An 18,866-nucleotide genomic window follows, 5' to 3' on the forward strand; every position below is an offset into this window, starting at 1 on the left:
GTCTCAAACAAGATGGATTAGAGATTGTAACCCGAGCCAGTAGCTTTGACTTCATCTGGTATCAGAATGAGACCCATGAGTGTGAAGGTTGGCTCTGGAAAGGTCAACCTTATTCTAAAGCAATAGGATAGATAAAAGGATGTCCACGTATGCTGAAAGCATCTGGGTGAAGAGCCACAGAGGCAGAGACAGAAATGAGTCATTGGCGCTTCTGCCACAGACCACCAGGATGGGAAGCACGGTCCTGGACACAGGTCCACAGCTTGACCCCGTTATTCTTTAGTTGTGATCAGTTCAACATTTTGCTCCAGCTCTTTCTCTGCCAACACCAGAACAACTGGTGATTTCTTGAACCACTTTGATGATAATGTCATCCTCCAGAAAAATGGAAGAAACAGTAAGGAGAAATTCTCTTCATAATCAGTCTTATTAGCCAGGAGGAACTTGTTGCTGGGGTGGATATCAGTCCATCAGTAAGCATTTATTAAACACCTGCTATGGGCCAGGCTCTGTCTCTAAGCACTATGAGGTGAAAATATAACAGCCCCTGCCCTTGGGGCATTCCATTGGGAAGACCACTGTGTACACCCATGTTTACCAAGTGTATACAAAATAAACACAAGGTGCTTTAAGAGTTGACCAGTGATTTCTTGGGTGTAGGGAGTGTGGAGTGCTCTGGGTGAATTTCCTTCCCTTTATGTAGATCAACACCCTCAACACGCACTGAGAGATTCATGACTTTCCAGTGTGAGTCAGAAGAGGGGTTTGAACCCAGCAGGCCACTGCATTACACTGCCAGAATAAATAAAAATTAAATAAAGGAGTTTGTTTCAGTTTGGTTTTTGAGGCAAGACACTGGCAGCTAGATAGTTCAGGAGAGGTGAGAAGGGAACAAACTTCTTATTAAGTACCTACTGTGTGCAAGGCACTGCCCTAATCACTTACCAGTATTGCTGCATTGGCCACAGGTTATTTGTAGTTTTCCTGCATCCTTGGGGCCCTTGCCATTGCTCCTCCCCAGTGCCTTCTGATCATCACCTGCATCAGGCAAGTTCAGCATTTTTTTTTATTAGCATCTCAGTTGCTGGCATAGCTTCCCTCTCTCTCCTCAGAGGGGCGGGCACACAAATGTTCTGGACCTGCTCCTGATACCGAAGCTCACAACCCTGCCCGTCAACAAGATGTCACCACTGTATGTCTGCATCTCCGCTAGCAGTTTGAGCTCCTTGTTTAAAGATGCACTGAGGTCATATCATGAGAGAAAAAACCAGGAGTATAGTTTGTATATGGAATATTTAAAAGAAAGTTGGTGTGCCAGACTCTGGGCAATTTCAGAATCCATATCATTGCATTCAGAAATTTAACATAGGAATGGAGTGGAGGCAATGGTTGGCCAGTGTTTTAGAGTGACTGGCTCTTCAGCACTTGGGAGCAGATGAACCAGACTAGGTTTAACTAGCTCAGATGCTGAAGCCTGCTGGTATCCCTGGCATGATCCAAAGAGCCTTTTGGAACCTGATGCATAAATGTTGGTGTCGTATATCAATGTCAGGTCAAGTTTTAAAGAGAGGGGTTCTTGGCCTGGGGTCTGTGAACTTGTACTTCTAATTCTGTTTTCGTATCACTGGTTTTCTTTGTAATCATACGCATTTTATGCACTTAATAACAAGCCTTACTCTGGGAAGGGATCCATTGCTTCATTAGACCACCCTAAAGGGTCCGTGGCACCAAGAAGATCAAGGGTCCTTGGATGTCCTTCACACACAGTTGAGGGCTCTGTGATGTCTTGGTTCTAAGGAGGGAGTATTGTTGGGCCCAGACATACTCGTGGGGTGAAGTGTGTTCACGTAGAGACTAATGGAGGGAAGAGAGTGCTCTGCAGAAGAGATGGCACCTTCTCCAGGCCCTTTTGTCTAGTAAGCAGCGAGAAGGGCAGCTGTACACTGAGGGGTTCTGCATCTGCAGCCAGAGAGGATAACTGTGGACATGTGTGTATTACACAGCCTCATGGGTCACTTGCTGCTTCAAGGCCATACTTTTACCCTTCTCTCATGAACTCACTAATGCCTCACTGCAGCAGCTATTCCAGACCTTGTCACCCCTCCCCAAGCATCTCGTTGCTCCCACTTTCCCCATTCTCCCAGCTGAGAAGTTTGACTCATATTTCACTGAAAAAAATGGAAGTCACTCGCTGTGAGCTCCCTCATCTCCCCTCCCTCAGTTCTTATCCTGCCTCGGGGTGATGCTGGAGTGTCCTCGTCTCTAAAATGGGGATCACAATGACAGCACCCACCTCACCAGAGAGAGAACTATCAGTGGGCCCTTAGTTATCTCACCTCCATATCCTGAGAATGAGGCTGATGGTGTTTCTGACAGCTGTGACACTGAGCCTGCATGTGTCCCTCCACCCCCATGTATCACGTCTTCTCAGAAAAGAGCATCTGTGTGCAGATGGTATGTGGAACAGTGGCCTCAGGAAGGTCTCTGGGGGACAGGAACCATACAGTGTCAGTCAGATAAGGATCTCTTAAGTTGCTGGGTTTAGGTTTTCATCACTGTGAGGACCGCCTCCTGCTTCACATCCCACATTCTCATCGTGCACAAATTTAGCCTATCTTTTCCCCAAAACTTCCTCCCCATCCACCCTAGGATCTGGTAGGCCTCCCAGCCACCTCCAGATGATTTCGTCCCTCCCCCGGCACAACCTTTCTAGCTCCTGCATATGCCCTTGCCATCTTTCCTGGTTAGAATGTTAACTTCTTGAGTGCAGGAAGTATGTTGCTTGTATCTGTACCCTTGGCGCTTAGCCCGTTATCTGCACATGGTATGCACAGAGTTAAGTGCTCTCTCTAGGGCATCTACCCAAGTGAGTAAGGGCCTCATTTTGGTCATTAACAGCCTGAGAGTACTAGTGGACTTCTGAGCCTGTCCAACTAGGATTTTTCATTCTTTACTGTTCCAATCATACACATCCTTGCTAATGTCTCTTACTCCACTACTCCTGAGCAAGATGAAATCAGTTACTAACAGAAACACTCAGAAATCTAGAATACCTCTACATTACCTGTGGCTGCCTCCCAGGTGTCTACCATGTGTACACGACATGGCTCTGGTGCACCAGGAGCCCTGTGGGATTCAGGCTGGCAGATAGTACACAAACTCTAGCTAGGATAAACAGTTACTCACACGGGCAGGAGAAACAGTAGGATGCAAGAACCTGAAAGGAAGGAGCTAGACTGTACTCTAAGACAGGCCTTTGAGATTCAGGATGATGGTCTTCTGACCTGCAGCCCTCTGTGGCCACCAGGTTTGTTTTGAGGGAAGAGAACCAAAGCCATTTGCACAACACGTGCTGGGGGCATTGGGAGGTCAAGTAACTTGCCAAAGGTCACACAACCAGTGTGCTTCAGAGGCAGGGCTTGAATTAGGCTTGCTGTCTATCCATTTATTGCACATTTTACCCTCTTTCTGTGTACATGGCACTAATTGTATTTTTCATTTAATCATTTTGCTTTGTCATTATTCCCAGATGTAGTAGCTCCAGAGTTGGCCTCCATAATTAGTGATTCCTGGGTTGGGCTTCCATCACTTTCTAGCAGCCTCTAGATCTGTGGAAGTCTGAGCTCCCTTGCTGTCAAATCCATCTCTAGGTCTCAACTGCATCATTCCATTTTTTCTCTAAAGTACCCAACATAATTGAATCTACCATCATAGGATCTAATGGGTGGATGAACCAATCAGTAACAAATTCACCACTCACAGACCCAGGCAGCCCAGTGGGAGTTTTTCCTTAATCTTCTTCAATCAGAAATTGGATGAACCTTCGGGATGCCGAGACAGGGAAGATCCTTTGGCAGGGAACAGAAGACCTGTCTGTCCCTGGTGTGGAGCACGAAGGTAATTTCAAACTCTGGTGTCAGGGCCAGTGTGACAAACACTAGATGGTAAGGCCAAGTTTTGGGAATCTGAGCTTAGAGCAGCCTTTAGAGTAGGATAGCCTCATGGAAACCTCAATCTTTGGATCTGCCTACTTCTCAATGTCACCTTCTTCTCTTTCTCCTCCTTCCTCTCCTCTCCTACCTGACACCCAAATAGACAAACCCTTCCACTTGTCATGGTTGTCCATGGTGTCATACACGTTAAAATTCTTGCCAAAATCTGGAGACCAGGAGCTTTTAGCCTCTTCCATAAAGATCTGATACTCAATCAACAAGTCTTTATTAAGCACTTACTTATGTGCTCATAATTGTACTGAGTCCTGGGAATGCAGAAAAAGGCAAAGCCAGTCCCCTGCCCTCAATAGCTTACATTCTAGTGGATGAGGACTGGGAATGTGGGTGGGAGTGATGACCCTTCGCTATCACATACATCTCATTCCCTCCTGGGAAATCCCCTGGAGTCCCAGAAAGGGGCCATCAAAGCAGCTCACTCCCACCTGTCTGGCTGGCCTGGACGATCAGCCGTATATACTAAGGTGACTTTTTAAAAAGTCCTTGCTCCCCACCCCCCAGAAGAAGTTGGTGGTGATGATGTAAATTGGAAGCCCATATGATCAGCAAAAGGAATCTTTAGCCTTCTGCGCCACTTTCCTGTCCAGAACCATTATTTCTTTGGTCCCAGTAGATGATTTGTCAGCTTAGTGAAGCCATAGGGACAAAATCCTGATGCCTCACTGAGTTTGGAGAGTCAAACAAACTCCTTTCTTTTGAAGGGTCAGATATGCACTGAGGAGCCCAGCTGATTTTGTCAGATGCCCCGCCACAGGATCATGAGGCTGTGACTCTAACTTATTTCATTCCATTCCATGTTCCCATGTTCTTCTTTTCAGCCCGTGTCCCCAAGAAAATCCTCAAGTGTAAGGCTGTGTCTCGGGAGTTGAACTTTTCTTCAGCAGAGCAGATGGAAAAATTCCGCTTGGAGCAAAAAGTGTATTTTAAAGGGCAGTGCCTAGAAGGTACTTCAGCGATGGCTGGTTTGAGGGGAAAGGGGGAATCCTGGTGAGCCAGAGCAGTTGTTGGGGGACAGTGGGGACAATGGGAAGAGCCCTGGAACCCCCAGCACGACTCCGTTTTCTCTCATGTAAAATGGGGGGTTTTGCCTGCTTTGATCCGACAGGAGCTGGGAAGCTCTTTGAGTCAGAGTCTACACGTGGAGAAGTTAATGAAAAGGCCTTGGTGATGGTGTTGGGTTGTCAGGACATCCTGTCTACTCCTTCCACCTTCTCCCAAAAGAAAATTCCCTAAACACACACACGGTCTGGCTGTAGAGTGCTTTGGGTCCATCAAGCAAAAATGACTCGATACCAGTGGCCTGCTTAGCTTTTCTCAGACTTTTGTTGCTAATGCAATATTTGATTCTTAGCCATTGGAAAAGAACTCTTTTTGTAGAGTATAGTGTGTTGTTATTCTACCAAATGAACAGTGTATGTGTGTGTAAAATAGCTGTAATTCCAAGTGAAGAAGCCCTATTCTGTACCCCCCTTGCCTGGGGGCCGGCTGCCTTCTCTGCATATCATGCCTGGGGTTGTCTGGCTGGGTCTTTAAAGAGTGAGCAAGGAGGCAGTCAGGAGCCCTTCCCCAGCACCCCTGCTCAGCCTGGCTTCTCCTTCCTCCTTCAGAGTGGTTCTTCGAATTCGGCTTCGTGATTCCTAATTCCACAAACACCTGGCAGTCCTTGATAGAGGCAGCGCCAGAGTCCCAGATGATGCCAGCAAACGTCTTAACGTGAGTGGGCAGGTTTTAGGAAAATGAACTGAGAAGCAAGGATTCCTAGAAAAGCGGGTGGGAGCCTGGGCCAGTAGGTGAGGGCTGAGAGAAACTAGCAGAGGGCACCTTGGATCCTTTGGGTGTATTTTTTAGGTTGTTAAAAGGACAGAGTCTTCTTTTCTTAGCCATACTTTTGAGTTTTCTAAACCTCATCCATCCTCCCTGGTGTGGGTTGCCAATGGCAAAATCTGACAAAGCTCCTACTAAGTTTTACTGTGTCACGAACTTGGCCTTGATATCTGGGCCTATCACTTAGTGGTTTACGTCAACCCAAGATACAGCCAGCCCTGTGCTCAGAGACCCTGCCAAACCTTTTATCTCTTTCTCTTGAGGAAGATTTCTTTCTCTGAGTGTCTGTCATTCACCCAGCTAAGCTGATAGGGGAGGCCAGATAACCCACCAAGAATATGCCTTTGTAAAAGCTGTGTTGTATTTTAAGGAGCCTTGGAAATAGATTTTCAAATTCATATCAATCCATCACACTTTGAGTTCCCAATTTGTCCTTAGCATTGGCTTCCACCACTGATGCATTGGTGGGGGGTTTAAGAAGCATCAGTAGCCTTGCCCACAGGAGTGGGCAAGACATATATTCTCAGTTGGGTTGAAAATTCTTTGCCTGCCTTTGGCCAGCCTCATTTACTCATGAGGCCTGTAAGCATTACAGTGACTGACTTGGGTAATAAAATGATGACTACCTTCCTCAACCTCAGAGTCTCTTAGATGCTGGAAAAAGTGAGGTAGAGCCTGTGTTGGAGATGAGCAGTTGTTAGTGTACCCCTGAATCACAGAATGTCAGAGCTAGAAGGGACTTCAGGGGTCATTCATGCCTTATTTTACTCAGATGGGGAGGGGACCCTCAGACCCCACCAGGAGGGTGGAGAGAGATGTCACTTAATCTCTGTATCCTCCTTTCCTCCTTCTGATAACGAAGGTGCAAAGTATATTGATTCTGCCTCTTCCACTGCCCACCCACGTATGCACACGCACACGCACACCCTGTCCCAAAAGTCCTTATGCTGTTTTCACGTATGCAGAGTGAGGGCTCCCTCCTCCTGCCCCTGCCTGGGGGGAGCCTGCAGGCTCACAGATGATGACCCTTTAGCTGTCAAACTTTCCTGCCTCCAGTTTTTGCTGCCTGAAGCCAGAGTGAGCAGGGTACTCCGTCCAGTTAGGACACGCTGGGCAGGCCTGCGTCCGTTGCCTTGGGCCTCCTGCCCCTGTCATTTTCTAACAGCCCCTCTCCTTTCTTTTTTACTGTTGTTCTCACAGTGGGAATGTGATCATAGAGACCAAGTTCTTTGACGACGACCTTCTTGTCAGCACATCCAGAGTGAGACTTTTCTACGTTTGAGAGAAGGGTGTGTGTGTATTTCCAAGATCTGGGTTTGGTTTTTTGGTTTTTTGGGGTGGGGGGAGGGAAGGGAGCATTTTACTTTCCTCCACACCCCCTATTTTGGCACCACCACCATCTCTGACTCCCTCTGGCAAACAAGACCTGCACCCCCAGCTGACCAGCTCTCTAGAGGCAGCCAGCTGGTCTTTTCCCACCTGATGACCAGCCTCCACTGACCAGCCCAACCTCCCCCACCCCTGAACAGGACAAGGAGGGGAGCCGAGAGCCCTGTCCAGCTGTAAATACAGTTGGATGAACATTGACCAGGAACCCGCCTTGTGAATGGCATCCTCTCACTCCTGCTCCCCTCAGCCCCATTGGCGCCAGTTCTTTCTCAGCCCCTGCTTTTGAATAGAGTTCATTTTCCAACCCTGTGTTTAGTTTTCATTGTTTCATATGTCTTCATACACTTGTAAAATAGACTGTGATATTATTACGTAATGTAATTAAAACCAATTTATGAATTAAAACATTCCTATAGTCCTCAGAGTGGCAGTGTTTTCATCGCTGCTTTTTCCTATCTGGTACCCACAATGTTTGATGGTGGAGATGGGAATCTCTGGGACAGCAGAGTTAAAAGAGAAGTGGGACCATGGGGCGAAATTGGAGGAAGGAGTGGCCTTACTGCTAATACGTGGAGATGGAAAGGAGGCACAAGAAGCGACAATGACCAGACAAAGCAGGGACAGCGTGAATGGAAGGATGGCAAGGAGGGGAAAAGGTGTGTGAGTGGGTGAGCAATGGAGCAGAGGCCCCACGAGAGGTCGCCAGGGGACCAGGCGAAGGAGCTCATCTTAGAAAGGTGGAAGCCATCTCTTCTCCCAGAGAGGAGATGAATGTTTAGTGAGCTTTGGAAGCCATGGAACCAGATTTAGTGTTGAAGCAACATCTGAGGTCATCTGGTCCAGCACTTCATTTGAAGAATAGGCCTGAGATCCAGTGAGAAGGTCAAAGGGGCAATAATGGTCAGAGCTAAGGTCCAAACTCAGAGCACCGGACCATTAGCAAGGGGGATGGGATGGAGGGAGATTATGGGAAGTAGGAGGCAAGGTTCTCTTGAGAGAATGAAATAGGAAGCAAGGACAGGAAGGGAGCGAGCATGTGTTTGGGACTAGGCCTCAGAGAATTTGAAAGGGAGTCGATAAGTGATGGACAGGAGGGATTTAGACGGAACGATGGAGGTGGGTGCTGGACCTGGCTCCTTGGCAAGACAAGCAGCCGTTGAGCATTCGCTGTGGTCTGATTTATTGTTGATTGTCTGGGCTTAATTAAGAAAGCAGTGGAGGAAATGTCAGTAACATGGCTGTGACTCAGTCGTGTCCAGCACACTTTTCTTTTTCTCTGGAGAGGATGTTGCTAAATATTTCCCAGCATTTGCTGTGAGTGGAGGCTTCCTGGCCAGAAATAAGTGTGGCTGGTACCAAAAGGACGGCCGACTATAGTGTCTGCCAGTCTGTGTGGTAAGAGGACAGGAAATGAGCCACTGAATTTGATCTGTACCCTAGAGTTAGGGTAAGAGATGGGGAGCCAAACACTGAGCCAGGTCCTCAAGCCACAGAGAAGTGGGAGAGAGTCCTGGTGATCAGTGGATGGCAAGCAGGAGGATGGGGAGGGTGAGATCCCTTGCTGGTGTGACTGTGGGCCTGGCGCCCAGGGCCCAGCAGGGGGCCTTCCTGGGGGAAGGTTGTTGGAGCAGGGAGAAAGGCCAGGTTTCCATAGACCCAGAAAGTGGGGCTGATTGAAGAGGAGAGCAGGGATGTAGTGGGGACTGCTCACAGTAGAATCTGAAGTCTCAGAGCCTCAGACTGGGCCAGCTAAAGATTTTTGGGCTGAGGGTCATCCTTGTAGCTACAAACAAGGGGTACAGGAAGGAAACTGAGGACATGAGAGGCCTGCAGGTTGATTTAGTTATGTCAGATATAGAACTCACCTGCCCCAAAGTTCTGGCTCAAATGGTTCTGTCATCATGATCCCATCATGGTCTAGATGAAGTACTAGATGGTACTAGATGAGGGAAGGAGGGAGGGCAGGAAATAGAGAGAGAGAGAGCCAAAAAGGGGTGACTCAGAGGAAGAAATGAGGGATTGGATGGCACTGGTTTGGGTCCTAGGTGACCAGCCAGCCAGTATCAGTGGATCATTACCTGAAAGAGATTTCACAGGGAGGATGGTGACGAGTTCAGTTTTAGACAGTTTGTGCGGTACTACCCTCTCCCTAGTGAGACTGCCTGCTCTCCTGCTAGCCCCTCTTCCCAGCAGAATAAAATCTCAGTGTTGAGAGAAAAGAGAAAATAGGCCTGTCCTGCCTGAGACAGCAAGAGGAAGAGGCCAGGAAGTGCAGGAAAGGAGGGTTGGAGCTCCAAAGAGAGGCCGGGCCATTCATGGGGCCCAGAGCTTGTCCACATTGTGCTTTCTCAGGAATGCCGCTGTTGCCTAATTAACTCTCCTTCTGAGTCCTCATGCAGCCGTGATGCTGATTTTGCTTTTCTCTGCTTCTCTGAGAAGCCTAGTCTAGGTAGGGCCTTGGTATGACATCTAGCCTGCCCAGATGCCCTGTGGAGACAGGCCAGCAGGGGGCAGCAAGACCAGGCCCTGGAGTCTAGGACTGGGAGTCTGACCAGGCAGGTTAGGAATGGGGAGAACCAGATGCTAGATTGTGAAGGGGAGGCCAGGCCGGGAGTCAGGCCTGAGGAGGTGAGGCAGAATGGAGCTGGCCATGTGAAGGCAGAGCCAGGAATTAGAGTCCAGGGGAAAGCCAGAGGAGCAACTAGGGCAGAGAAATTCCCCTCCCCATTGCGATGTGCATGGGAGCTCCTGCTACCCCCAGCTTTCCCAGGAGCTCCCAGTCATGGTGTTCCATCTCACATCCCAGGGTGTGAATGTACATCTCATGTGCCTGGGTTGGTCCTGGGCTCAGCCGTCACATACTACCATTTCTGAGTCTACCAGATTCCGGGAGTGATTGATCTGGGAATGTGCTGCTGCTGGCTCTTCGGAGTCTACCCACCCACTTATCTTGGGGCAAGTCACTTAGCCTCTGTAGACCTCAGTTTCCTCTCTGTAAAGTAGAGGAACTGGACAAGATGCCCCCCAGTGGCCCTTCCCGTCCTAAATCTATGACCCTGTAATCTGTCCTGCTATCAGCAGTGCCAGGAGAGGGAGCAGTTTGATGTAAATCTGGCAGAGCAGAGCCTTGGAGAATGAGAGGCGAGAACTTAAGGTCACAGGCCCTTGAGGTCACTGCCTGGCAGATGGGAAGGAGCCTGCCTTCCCTAGAGGACTACAGAATGACACAACCACAGGAGACCCTCATGGTCCCCCCATTTCTGCAAGGTCCCTCGGAACTGACATTGTGGATCTCCCAAATGGTGAAACCCTCTGGCTGGCAGAATGTTAGCAGACTTAGCGTGGCCTTTTGGAGCATGACTGGCACATTCAGTCACACTGAACATTTATTTCTAAATGCCTTCTCTGGGCATCATGCTAAATCCTGGCAGAGATACAGAGATCACTAAGATAGGGTCCTAGCCTCGAAGGAGCTACACTGTCACCATGGGCCACCTGGGGAGTTATCAGCAGTTGGGACCAGGGAGGGGAAACCAGAGTTTGTATCCAGGCCTGATGGGTCCCCCCAGAGCAGGGCTCCATGGGTACAGCTGAGGGGTCCCTTCTCAGAATATATACGCATAGAATAAAATACATAGGGTCACAAAGGGAACTGAAAGTAAGAACCAAGATGTCATTTTTCCCACTCAAACCCAGTGGTTTGATTGCTTAGTTCATAGACCTGACATTTCTCTGCAGATCCTGTGAACCTCAAACTAAGAACCCCTAGAGGGAAACCCTTGGAAGAATGAGCACGTGGGACAAAGGCTGGGGCAAGAGAGTGGAGAAGAGTCTGAATTGAGCCTCCAGTGGAGGATGTTGCTCTCTGCTGCACCACTGTGTCTCCATCATGAATGAAGTTTGTGGAAAGGGGGCAGACGAGGGGGCTGGAGATGAAATGGCCTTTGGATTCCACACCCAAGTTATAGGTTGGGAGAGCTGGACAAGACTATGACGTCCATTCAAGCTGGGAGGGCGGCAGGCACGCAGCCCTGGTTAGATGGCCATGCTCTAGTGGAGTCCATGGGGCCAGCAGGAGGACTTTACACAGAGAAGAAGTGTTTGGTGGTGGGGAGAGCTGGGGTTAAATTTGTTGTCTCCGAAGGTCTCTTCCTGTTCCAAATCTGTGCTCTTGTCTTGCTTTCAGTGTATTATCTCAGTTGGGCACCACAGCCATCCTGGAAGTCAGTGCTAATACCCTGTTATAGAGATGTGAAAGCTGAGACCGGCTCGAACATGTAATGAGAAAGAAGAGCTGGGATTTGAACCTAGGCCATCCTCCCTCCCAGTCCAGCACTCTACCTGCTCAGCCACACTGGCCTGCTGGGTATGACTAGTCCAGCCTTGTAGCATGGGAGAGAGCTATAAAATCACAACTCCCTCCTTTTCTTTTTTGGCCAAAATACCTGTAGGGGAGGTGGACAATGGGTGAAAGAGTTCCCAGCACAGGTGGATTTTCTAGGAATGAATGAAAAAATAATTTATTAAGCACCTACTGTATACAAAGTACCATGCTAAGGTCTGGGGACCTAAGGGGAAGACAGTCCCCGAGCTCAGGGGAGAGACCACACAGAGTGATTCCAACTGGAGGTCAGACTGAAAGGTCCCGTGGCCTTTAATGAGCAGTAGGTGAGTTAATAGTCAACACTGATAAAGTCACATCAGCTTCTGATGCTGGATCATTGGACAGGACCAAGGACTTTGTGTCACTGTGGCTGCAGCCCCTGCAGAGGCCATCGCCATCTAGGCTTCATCTCCGAGGATGGTGGCCAAGGGTGCTGAGCTGGAAGCTTGACTGTTCCCAAGGCTCCTGAGTTCAGGGTCCTGGACTGCCCCTAGGCGGGGTCTGAGGGGAAATGGTCGAGGTGGTGGTGATAGTTTGACCCACCTGGATGTCACACGCTGCCTCTTGCCTCTCCCCTAGGGTGCCCCTCTGCTGGGTTGGGGAGCACAGATCCCTAGCAAGTATGGTGGCATGGGGTCACTCCCATCATTGTACCGATGAGAATGACTTCTGGGAGCATCCCGTGCATCTCAAGATTGCCTGGAAGTACTGGGGAGCATGGCCACTGTGGATAGGGAGATGCTGGCAACAGGGCCAGTCGCTGCTTTTCCAGAGAATGGGAGAAAGAGGACATCGTCGACAGACAGTGCCAGGCCCAGGAAGCTGAGAAGGAGACATGATCTGGAGTTGTGCAATGTTACCCAGCACCCTCTTACAAGCAGCAGAAAACCAAGGGCTGGGGTTCGTTGAAGACAAGTTGGTTCCTAGTGTGCCCAGTAGGGATCACGGATGTCAGGGCTGGGAGGGATCTCTGAGGTCAGCTGGTCTGACCCACACCTGAGCAAGAAAACCCTAGCAGACGCCAAGCAGGTGGTTGTCCAGGGTCCTCAGACCTCCTGCAGCAACTCTTGGGGTCTCTTCCTGACCTCCAGGATTCCTAATTCTGCCCTCTGGGCCTGGCAGAACAGCGCCTTGAGCAGAGGATAAGGTCAGGGGTGGGCTCCACTCAACTCCTGCTCTTTCTGGAGGGTGTTACCCTCAGGGCACTTCCCAGGGCCTTAAGATTTGAGCAAGACTGGAGTTAGAAGCTAAATTCTCTCATTCTTAGTCCCCTAATCGCAGGGTTCTGCCATTTCCCCTTGGGAATTTCCTCTGGCCTTTGGCAAGAGAGCGTAGGCCCTGCTAGGCTAGAGTGTTATCAGAGTCTCTCACCTCCCCCCCTCCCAGACTCCCTTGACCACTCCCCAGAGCTTTACTGGGGGATGAGTGAGCCCCAGATTATTAGACAAGGAGGCCTGGCTATGGATGATGGGAGGGAGACCTTGGAGTGAGGCACAACTGGGTTAGATATGTGAGGGGGTCTGAGTCCCCTGGGCTCTGAAACTGGGGTAGTCTAAGGACGAGGGGATGCTTTGGGGCCTTGTTAAGAGACTAGGGCTGCTGGCCTTTGAACACAACTCCATTATCCCGGAATCTCACATGACAGGAACAAGACATTTGTCAAAGTCAAGCTGTTGTGGGCAAGATGATGAGAAACAGGATAGATGCCAGGACATACAGGTGAGTTTCTAATGGCTGAGTGGCCCAATCCAGAGGTTCTGAATGGGCTAATGTCTGCTCAGAGCCAGGCTGCCAGCGTGAAGTAGAGGGCCCCAGGGACCAATTGTTGAGTCTGCATGTAGATTTGATAATCACTCTTTCTATAACAATTAAAGGTTTGCAAAGACATGGAAAAGAAAAACCAAATTGGAATATCACAGAGTTGGAAGAGCCTCACATGTCATCTGTAGTCCACTCCCTCCATCTGTGTCTCCAACTCCATCAGCCAGAGGACACACAGCTCCGAGTAAGAGACATTGGGGGATAGATACTCAGAGCCAATGATCCCAGGCCCCCCACCCCCATCTCCTGTCTGCTCCTCCAGTGCATGGGTTCTGACAGCAGCTAGCCCCAGGAAGAGGGCAGCTTCTGCACTCTCCAGGGCCCCTGGCCACTCACCTACAGTCCCTCAAGCCCTTCCCTCATTGCTGTGCTTAGACAACAAAGCCACGGGCTCCCTTGGCCGGCTTATCCCAGATTGCTTTCCCCACAGCCCTGCACAATCAGTCTGTAAAGGCTGACAGTATAGACACCCCCACCCCTCCCCGCCCAAAGTACATAGAATATCACATTCTGGAGCTCCAAGTTATTGAATCCAGAATGGAAGATGCCCCAGAGGCTTTTCTACTTCATTTTACAGTTAAAGAAATTGAGGACATATAACTCAACTTGCTCAAGGTCACACAGGTAGTGAGCAGAACACATAGGAACTCTGCTCCCCACGATAACCCTTTAAATATTCAGACGCAGTGCTCTTACTCCACCTAAGTCTTTCCTAGGCCGAACATCACTAGTTCTTTTAACCAAACTTTGCACAGTGTTCACCATTCTGGAATCTTCTGTGCTTATCAACCTCCTTCCCAAAATGTGGTGCCTGGAATTGGACGTGATGATACCCACCACTTCCATTTGAAAAAAAATAAGACATTTCACATTAAGTAATAGAACCATTCAAAGTTACATTTACAACTATTTAAACTTCTTTACAACTATCTTTAACAAACAGCTGTCTGTAAAAACCTGTCACACTATCTTCCAGTGACCCAGGTCACTGTTCTCAAAGGCACAGCACCGGGCAAGCACAGGCTCTTGTCACCTGCTGTGAAACTTGCCTCAGAGCAGGCAGAAGGGAAGAACATCTCTAGAAACCCAGGCTTCATTTAGAGCCAAGAGGCAAAGGAAACAGCCAGGAAAACTTGGAGCCCACACACTATTTTGTGTGAACAGGGGGAAAGAATAAATCACGGTCTGACTCTTTGTGACTCTATTTAGGGTTTTCTTTGCAAAATATTGGAGTGGTTGGCCATTTCCTTCTCCAGCTCATTTTACAAATGAGGAAACTGAGGCAAACAGGATTAAGTGACTTGCCCAGGGTCACGAAGATGGTAAGTATCTGAGGCTGGATTTGAACTCAGGGAGATGTCTCCCTAACTCCAGGCCCGGTGCTTTATGCACTATGGTGTCCTTTACCTTCCCTTCATCCCTTTGGGTCTCTACAGAATGAGTCAAAATCCCTTCTAGCTCTAAAATTCTGACTCCCTAGATGCACTCATACGTGAGGTAAACACTAGTTCTAGGGGAACTGAGTGATCTTTCCTCCTGTCTCCATTTATCTGTCCCTTCAAAGACCAGCAGGAGTCAGTAAGGATGGGATACTTGCTATGGAATTCACTCGGGAGGATGCCTTGAAACCAAAACCCAGCCTCATTGAGTATTTAGGCTGCCGATGGTGAGGGAAATGAAGGGTTTAGAAGAGTAAGTGGTTAAGGGTGGAAACTGTGTAATCCATTGGCTCCATCTTGTGACTCGGTTCTGGAGTCAGCTCAGCTCCCTTCTATTCAATTATGGGTCTAGTCTGACTTCTACTTTGTGAGAAAAAAAAACCTTAGCCAGTTGGGGAAGTTGGGAGGAACCTAGCTCCATGTGGCTAGGAAGCTGGACCTCTCTCCCTGCTGCTTAGACATCCTTAACTCAGGTTAGGCTGACCAGAAACCCTGTCAGACCCAAAAACTTAGGGAAGGAGTTTTCTCACAATGATACATCTCAAGCAATCCATGTGTCTTATCTGAAACCTGGCCCCGCACTGGCTCATCAGTTGTTGTTTTCATGTTCCTTTGGCTGTTTACAGACTTTTGGCAAGGAGTGGGGCACCTCCTTTTCTGATTCAGAGAATTTGCACCTGATTGCTCTCCTCCTCCCAACCTGGAAAGTCCCTGATCTTTCATCCAATTGGAAACCAGATTACCTACTGTTGTATTTCCTTTTAATTATTTGGCTTTACTTGACTTTTTAATATATAAAAATCCATCTCCCCCTGTTTTGGGGGTCCAGGCCTAAGTTGAGGAGGTCTGGTCCCAGTGTGTCAGGCAATTGGCAGGGATTGCTTAATAAATGGATAAACCCTAGTCATTTTCTCTTCCACCATAATACTCCAAAGGACAGAAAGAACTGAACTGGGAGCCAGGAAACTGAGTTCTAGTCCTAGCTCACCTCAGGTCTCTCTGAGCTTCTGTATCCTCATCTGTAAAATGCAAAGGTTGGACTGGCCCCAAGAGGCCTGCTTGGGACATTCTCCTTCCATCTCCATGCCCTCCTCACCTGACATATGGTACCCACAGGTGCTTTTCTCTAGTTCCACAAGAGGGAACCAAAGATGCGCCTTGTCTATCCAGCGATCTTTGCATGAGGACCCAGCCAGTCTGTCCTTTAGTTCACAAAGAGAAGGCTAGAGTTGATGAACGGGGGTGGAGTTTGCGGGGTGGAGGTGGGAGGGGAGAAGATTCAGGGATGAGAAGGTAGACACAGAAGCCCCAGCTTCCTTTAAAGCTCAGCTCAAATCCTGCTACCCCTTGGTTGCCAGGACAATCCCCTTGAATACGCTGGCTGTTTGCCTTTCTTTGTGCAAATTCTTCTTCCCCTTATGGTGAGAATCCAGTCAAGAAGCAGAGATGAGCAGGGAGACAATGAAGACCGTGAACAAATGGGATAGAAGCACCCGGATGATTTTCTGGGGACAGCAAATATTAAGTGGAGAGAGGGAAGGGAGTTGGTTACAACACCCCTGATCGATTGATTTCCCCCTAGACCAGTTCCCATATTCAGAGAAAAGAGTCTGGTAACAAAGGCAAGAAGGTGTTAATAATGTCAAGTTCAAAGAAGAGTCTTCACTTGTTTACACCTTTATAAGGTGTGAAGATGTTCTCCTTGATGTAATTAGAGACCAGCTCCTAATGGCTAGCTGAAGACTGGCCATGACCCTGGGGACCCAACCAACCACCTGGGAGGGTAGAACTAGTGTAAAAATCGGGGGAACCCAGAAGGGGCCCTACATGTGTAAGAAATAATAGTCTACCGAAGGTACATTTGGCTGTTTATGAATTTGCCTATGGATTCAAGGACCCCATAAAAAAATCTTAAAACCCCGTATATTGGGAACCATTCTACTAAATGACCTTTCAGATCCTTTTTCAGAACTCTCGTATCCAATGATATGGAGCTACCAAACTTTGCAATTTTCTAGTAAATCCAATTCTGCCCAGCTTTTTCTCTCAGCCCCCAACCAACCTTGGCCTAGACTTTTTGAACAGAAGTACTCATGCCCTAGCTCCCTCTTCAGCTCCAGAAACAAAGGGAATGACATCCAGGCTCACCATATAACGTGTATTCCTTACTCTGTCTACCTTTCCCTTTCTCTGTCTACCTTCTCACCCCTGGATCCTCCCCTTTCCCACTCCTATCCCAAAAAAGGTCATGAATTCATCAACCCTAGCTTCTCTTTGTGAACTAAAGGACTGACTGGTCCTGCAGAAGGATGGCTCTATAGGCAATGCATGTCTTTGGTTCCCTCTTGTGGAACTAGAGAAAAGCATCTTTGAGTACCGAACATCAGGGTCCTTCTCCCAGCAAGGAGAGCAGCAAGCATGGAGTGCCGAAGTTCTTAGACTGAGTAACACGGATTTCAAACTGTACAGGACCGCAGAGGTCAGCTCCTCATTTTCCCGATGAGTGGAAACCTAAGCCCCAGAGAATTAAAGTGGCTCCTCCACAATCACACAGGGAGTAAATAGTAAAGCTCATTCTCAGACTCTAAATCAGCCCTCTGTGGTGTAAATATCACTGTAATAGCACATATTGGGTGATTAATAAGTGCTTCTTTCAAAGTAGCACCTCTCCCCCATCAAAAATGACAAGTATTGGAAGGGATGAGGGAAAGATAAATACACTGATGGATTGTTGGTAGAGTTGTGAACTGGTGCAACCATTTTGGAGAACAATTTAGAACCATGCCCAAAGGGCTATAAAATGCCCTTTGATCCAGTAATACTAGGTCTGTATCCCAAAGAAATCAAAGAAAAAGGAAAAGGACCTCGATGTACAAAAATATTCATAGCAATTTTTTTGTGGTGGCGAAGAATTGGAAGTTGAGGGGATGGCCATCCATTGGAGAATGGTGAACAAGTTGTGGCCTGTGATTGTGATGGAGTACTACTGGTGATATAAGAAATGACCAGACAAGGTGTTTCCAAAAGAATATGGCAAGACCTATAGGGACTGATGCAAAGTGAAGTGAGAAAAACCAGGAGATCATTGTGTATAATGACAGTAATTTTGGAATGATGATCAACTGGGAAAGATGTGGTTCCTGTGATCAAGGCAATGATCCAAGACAATTCCAAAATACTTGATGAAAAAATGTTATTCACCTCCAGGAAGAGAATGGCTGAACTCTGAGTGCAGAAAGAAGCATAATTTTCTGTTTCTTTATTTTTCTTGCTTTTTTTGGAAATACATTTTGCATGACTGCGGATGTATAATTGATCTATTGCTTGCCTTCTCAGTGAGTAGGGGAGGGGTGGGAGGGAGGGAGAGAATTTGGAACTCAAAATTTTAAAAAGAAAAAAATATTTAAAATAAATAATATTTTTAAAATAGTTTCCTTCCAGGTAGCTAAGGGGTCTCTCTAACTGAATTTAACAATTCAGCAAACATTCTCCTGTGCAAGGAACTGTGGGAGATACCAAGATCCACACACTATCCTCTCTGTCCCCTCCCCTTTACTTTCCAATTCTTGCTCTGGAAAGAGACAGGACCTGGGATTTCATTAGTAACTCCCAGGTGAGGAAATTCAGACCCAGTTCAGCCTGAGCAAGAAACAACTTTGGCTAACCCCTGCCCACATGGCAAGTAAACTGATGCTATTTTTAATCAATAATCAACCAATAAATAATAAATAGCTAGGTGGTACATGGAGCCTAGGTCTGGAGTCAGGAAAACTCATCTTCTGGATCTGTCCTTAGACACTAGCTGTGCGACCCTGGGCAAGTCACTTAATCCTGTTTGCTTCAGTTTTCTCATCCATAAAATGAGTTGGAGAAAGAAATTACAACCCACTTCAGCATTTTTGCCAAGAAAAGCCCAAATGAGGCCACAGAGTGTTAGACAGGACAACAACATAATGTCTATTACGTGCAGGCTAATCACTGTGGATACAAAAAGAGATA

General features: G+C 48.0%; 1 protein-coding gene and 1 long non-coding RNA gene across 3 annotated transcripts in view; both read left to right on the forward strand.

The window, feature by feature from the left end:
- Positions 1-7,647, forward strand: part of PDE6D (phosphodiesterase 6D) — a 53,340-nt gene extending 45,693 nt beyond the window's left edge. The window contains exons 2-6 of one of the 2 annotated variants that reach the window (XM_072637431.1): positions 3,809-3,897; positions 4,829-4,954; positions 5,618-5,723; positions 7,035-7,123; positions 7,364-7,647. In XM_072637431.1, the coding sequence (XP_072493532.1) occupies positions 3,809-3,897; positions 4,829-4,954; positions 5,618-5,723; positions 7,035-7,116 (403 nt within the window). In that variant the 3' untranslated portion in view covers positions 7,117-7,123; positions 7,364-7,647. Of the gene's footprint in view, positions 1-3,808; positions 3,898-4,828; positions 4,955-5,617; positions 5,724-7,034 lie in introns of both variants that reach the window. The other variant, XM_072637430.1, reaches the window with a different exon arrangement.
- Positions 7,648-10,966: 3,319 nt separating this feature from the next.
- LOC140522232 (uncharacterized) lies at positions 10,967-18,189 on the forward strand. The gene is made up of 4 exons (XR_011973256.1): positions 10,967-12,507; positions 13,253-13,326; positions 13,482-13,612; positions 14,372-18,189. It is a non-coding gene; the product is annotated as an uncharacterized lncRNA (long non-coding RNA).
- The last annotated feature ends 677 nt before the right edge of the window (positions 18,190-18,866 follow it).

Source organism: Notamacropus eugenii, chromosome 2 (genome assembly GCF_028372415.1).
Source record: "Notamacropus eugenii isolate mMacEug1 chromosome 2, mMacEug1.pri_v2, whole genome shotgun sequence".
Taxonomy (NCBI): domain Eukaryota; kingdom Metazoa; phylum Chordata; class Mammalia; order Diprotodontia; family Macropodidae; genus Notamacropus; species Notamacropus eugenii.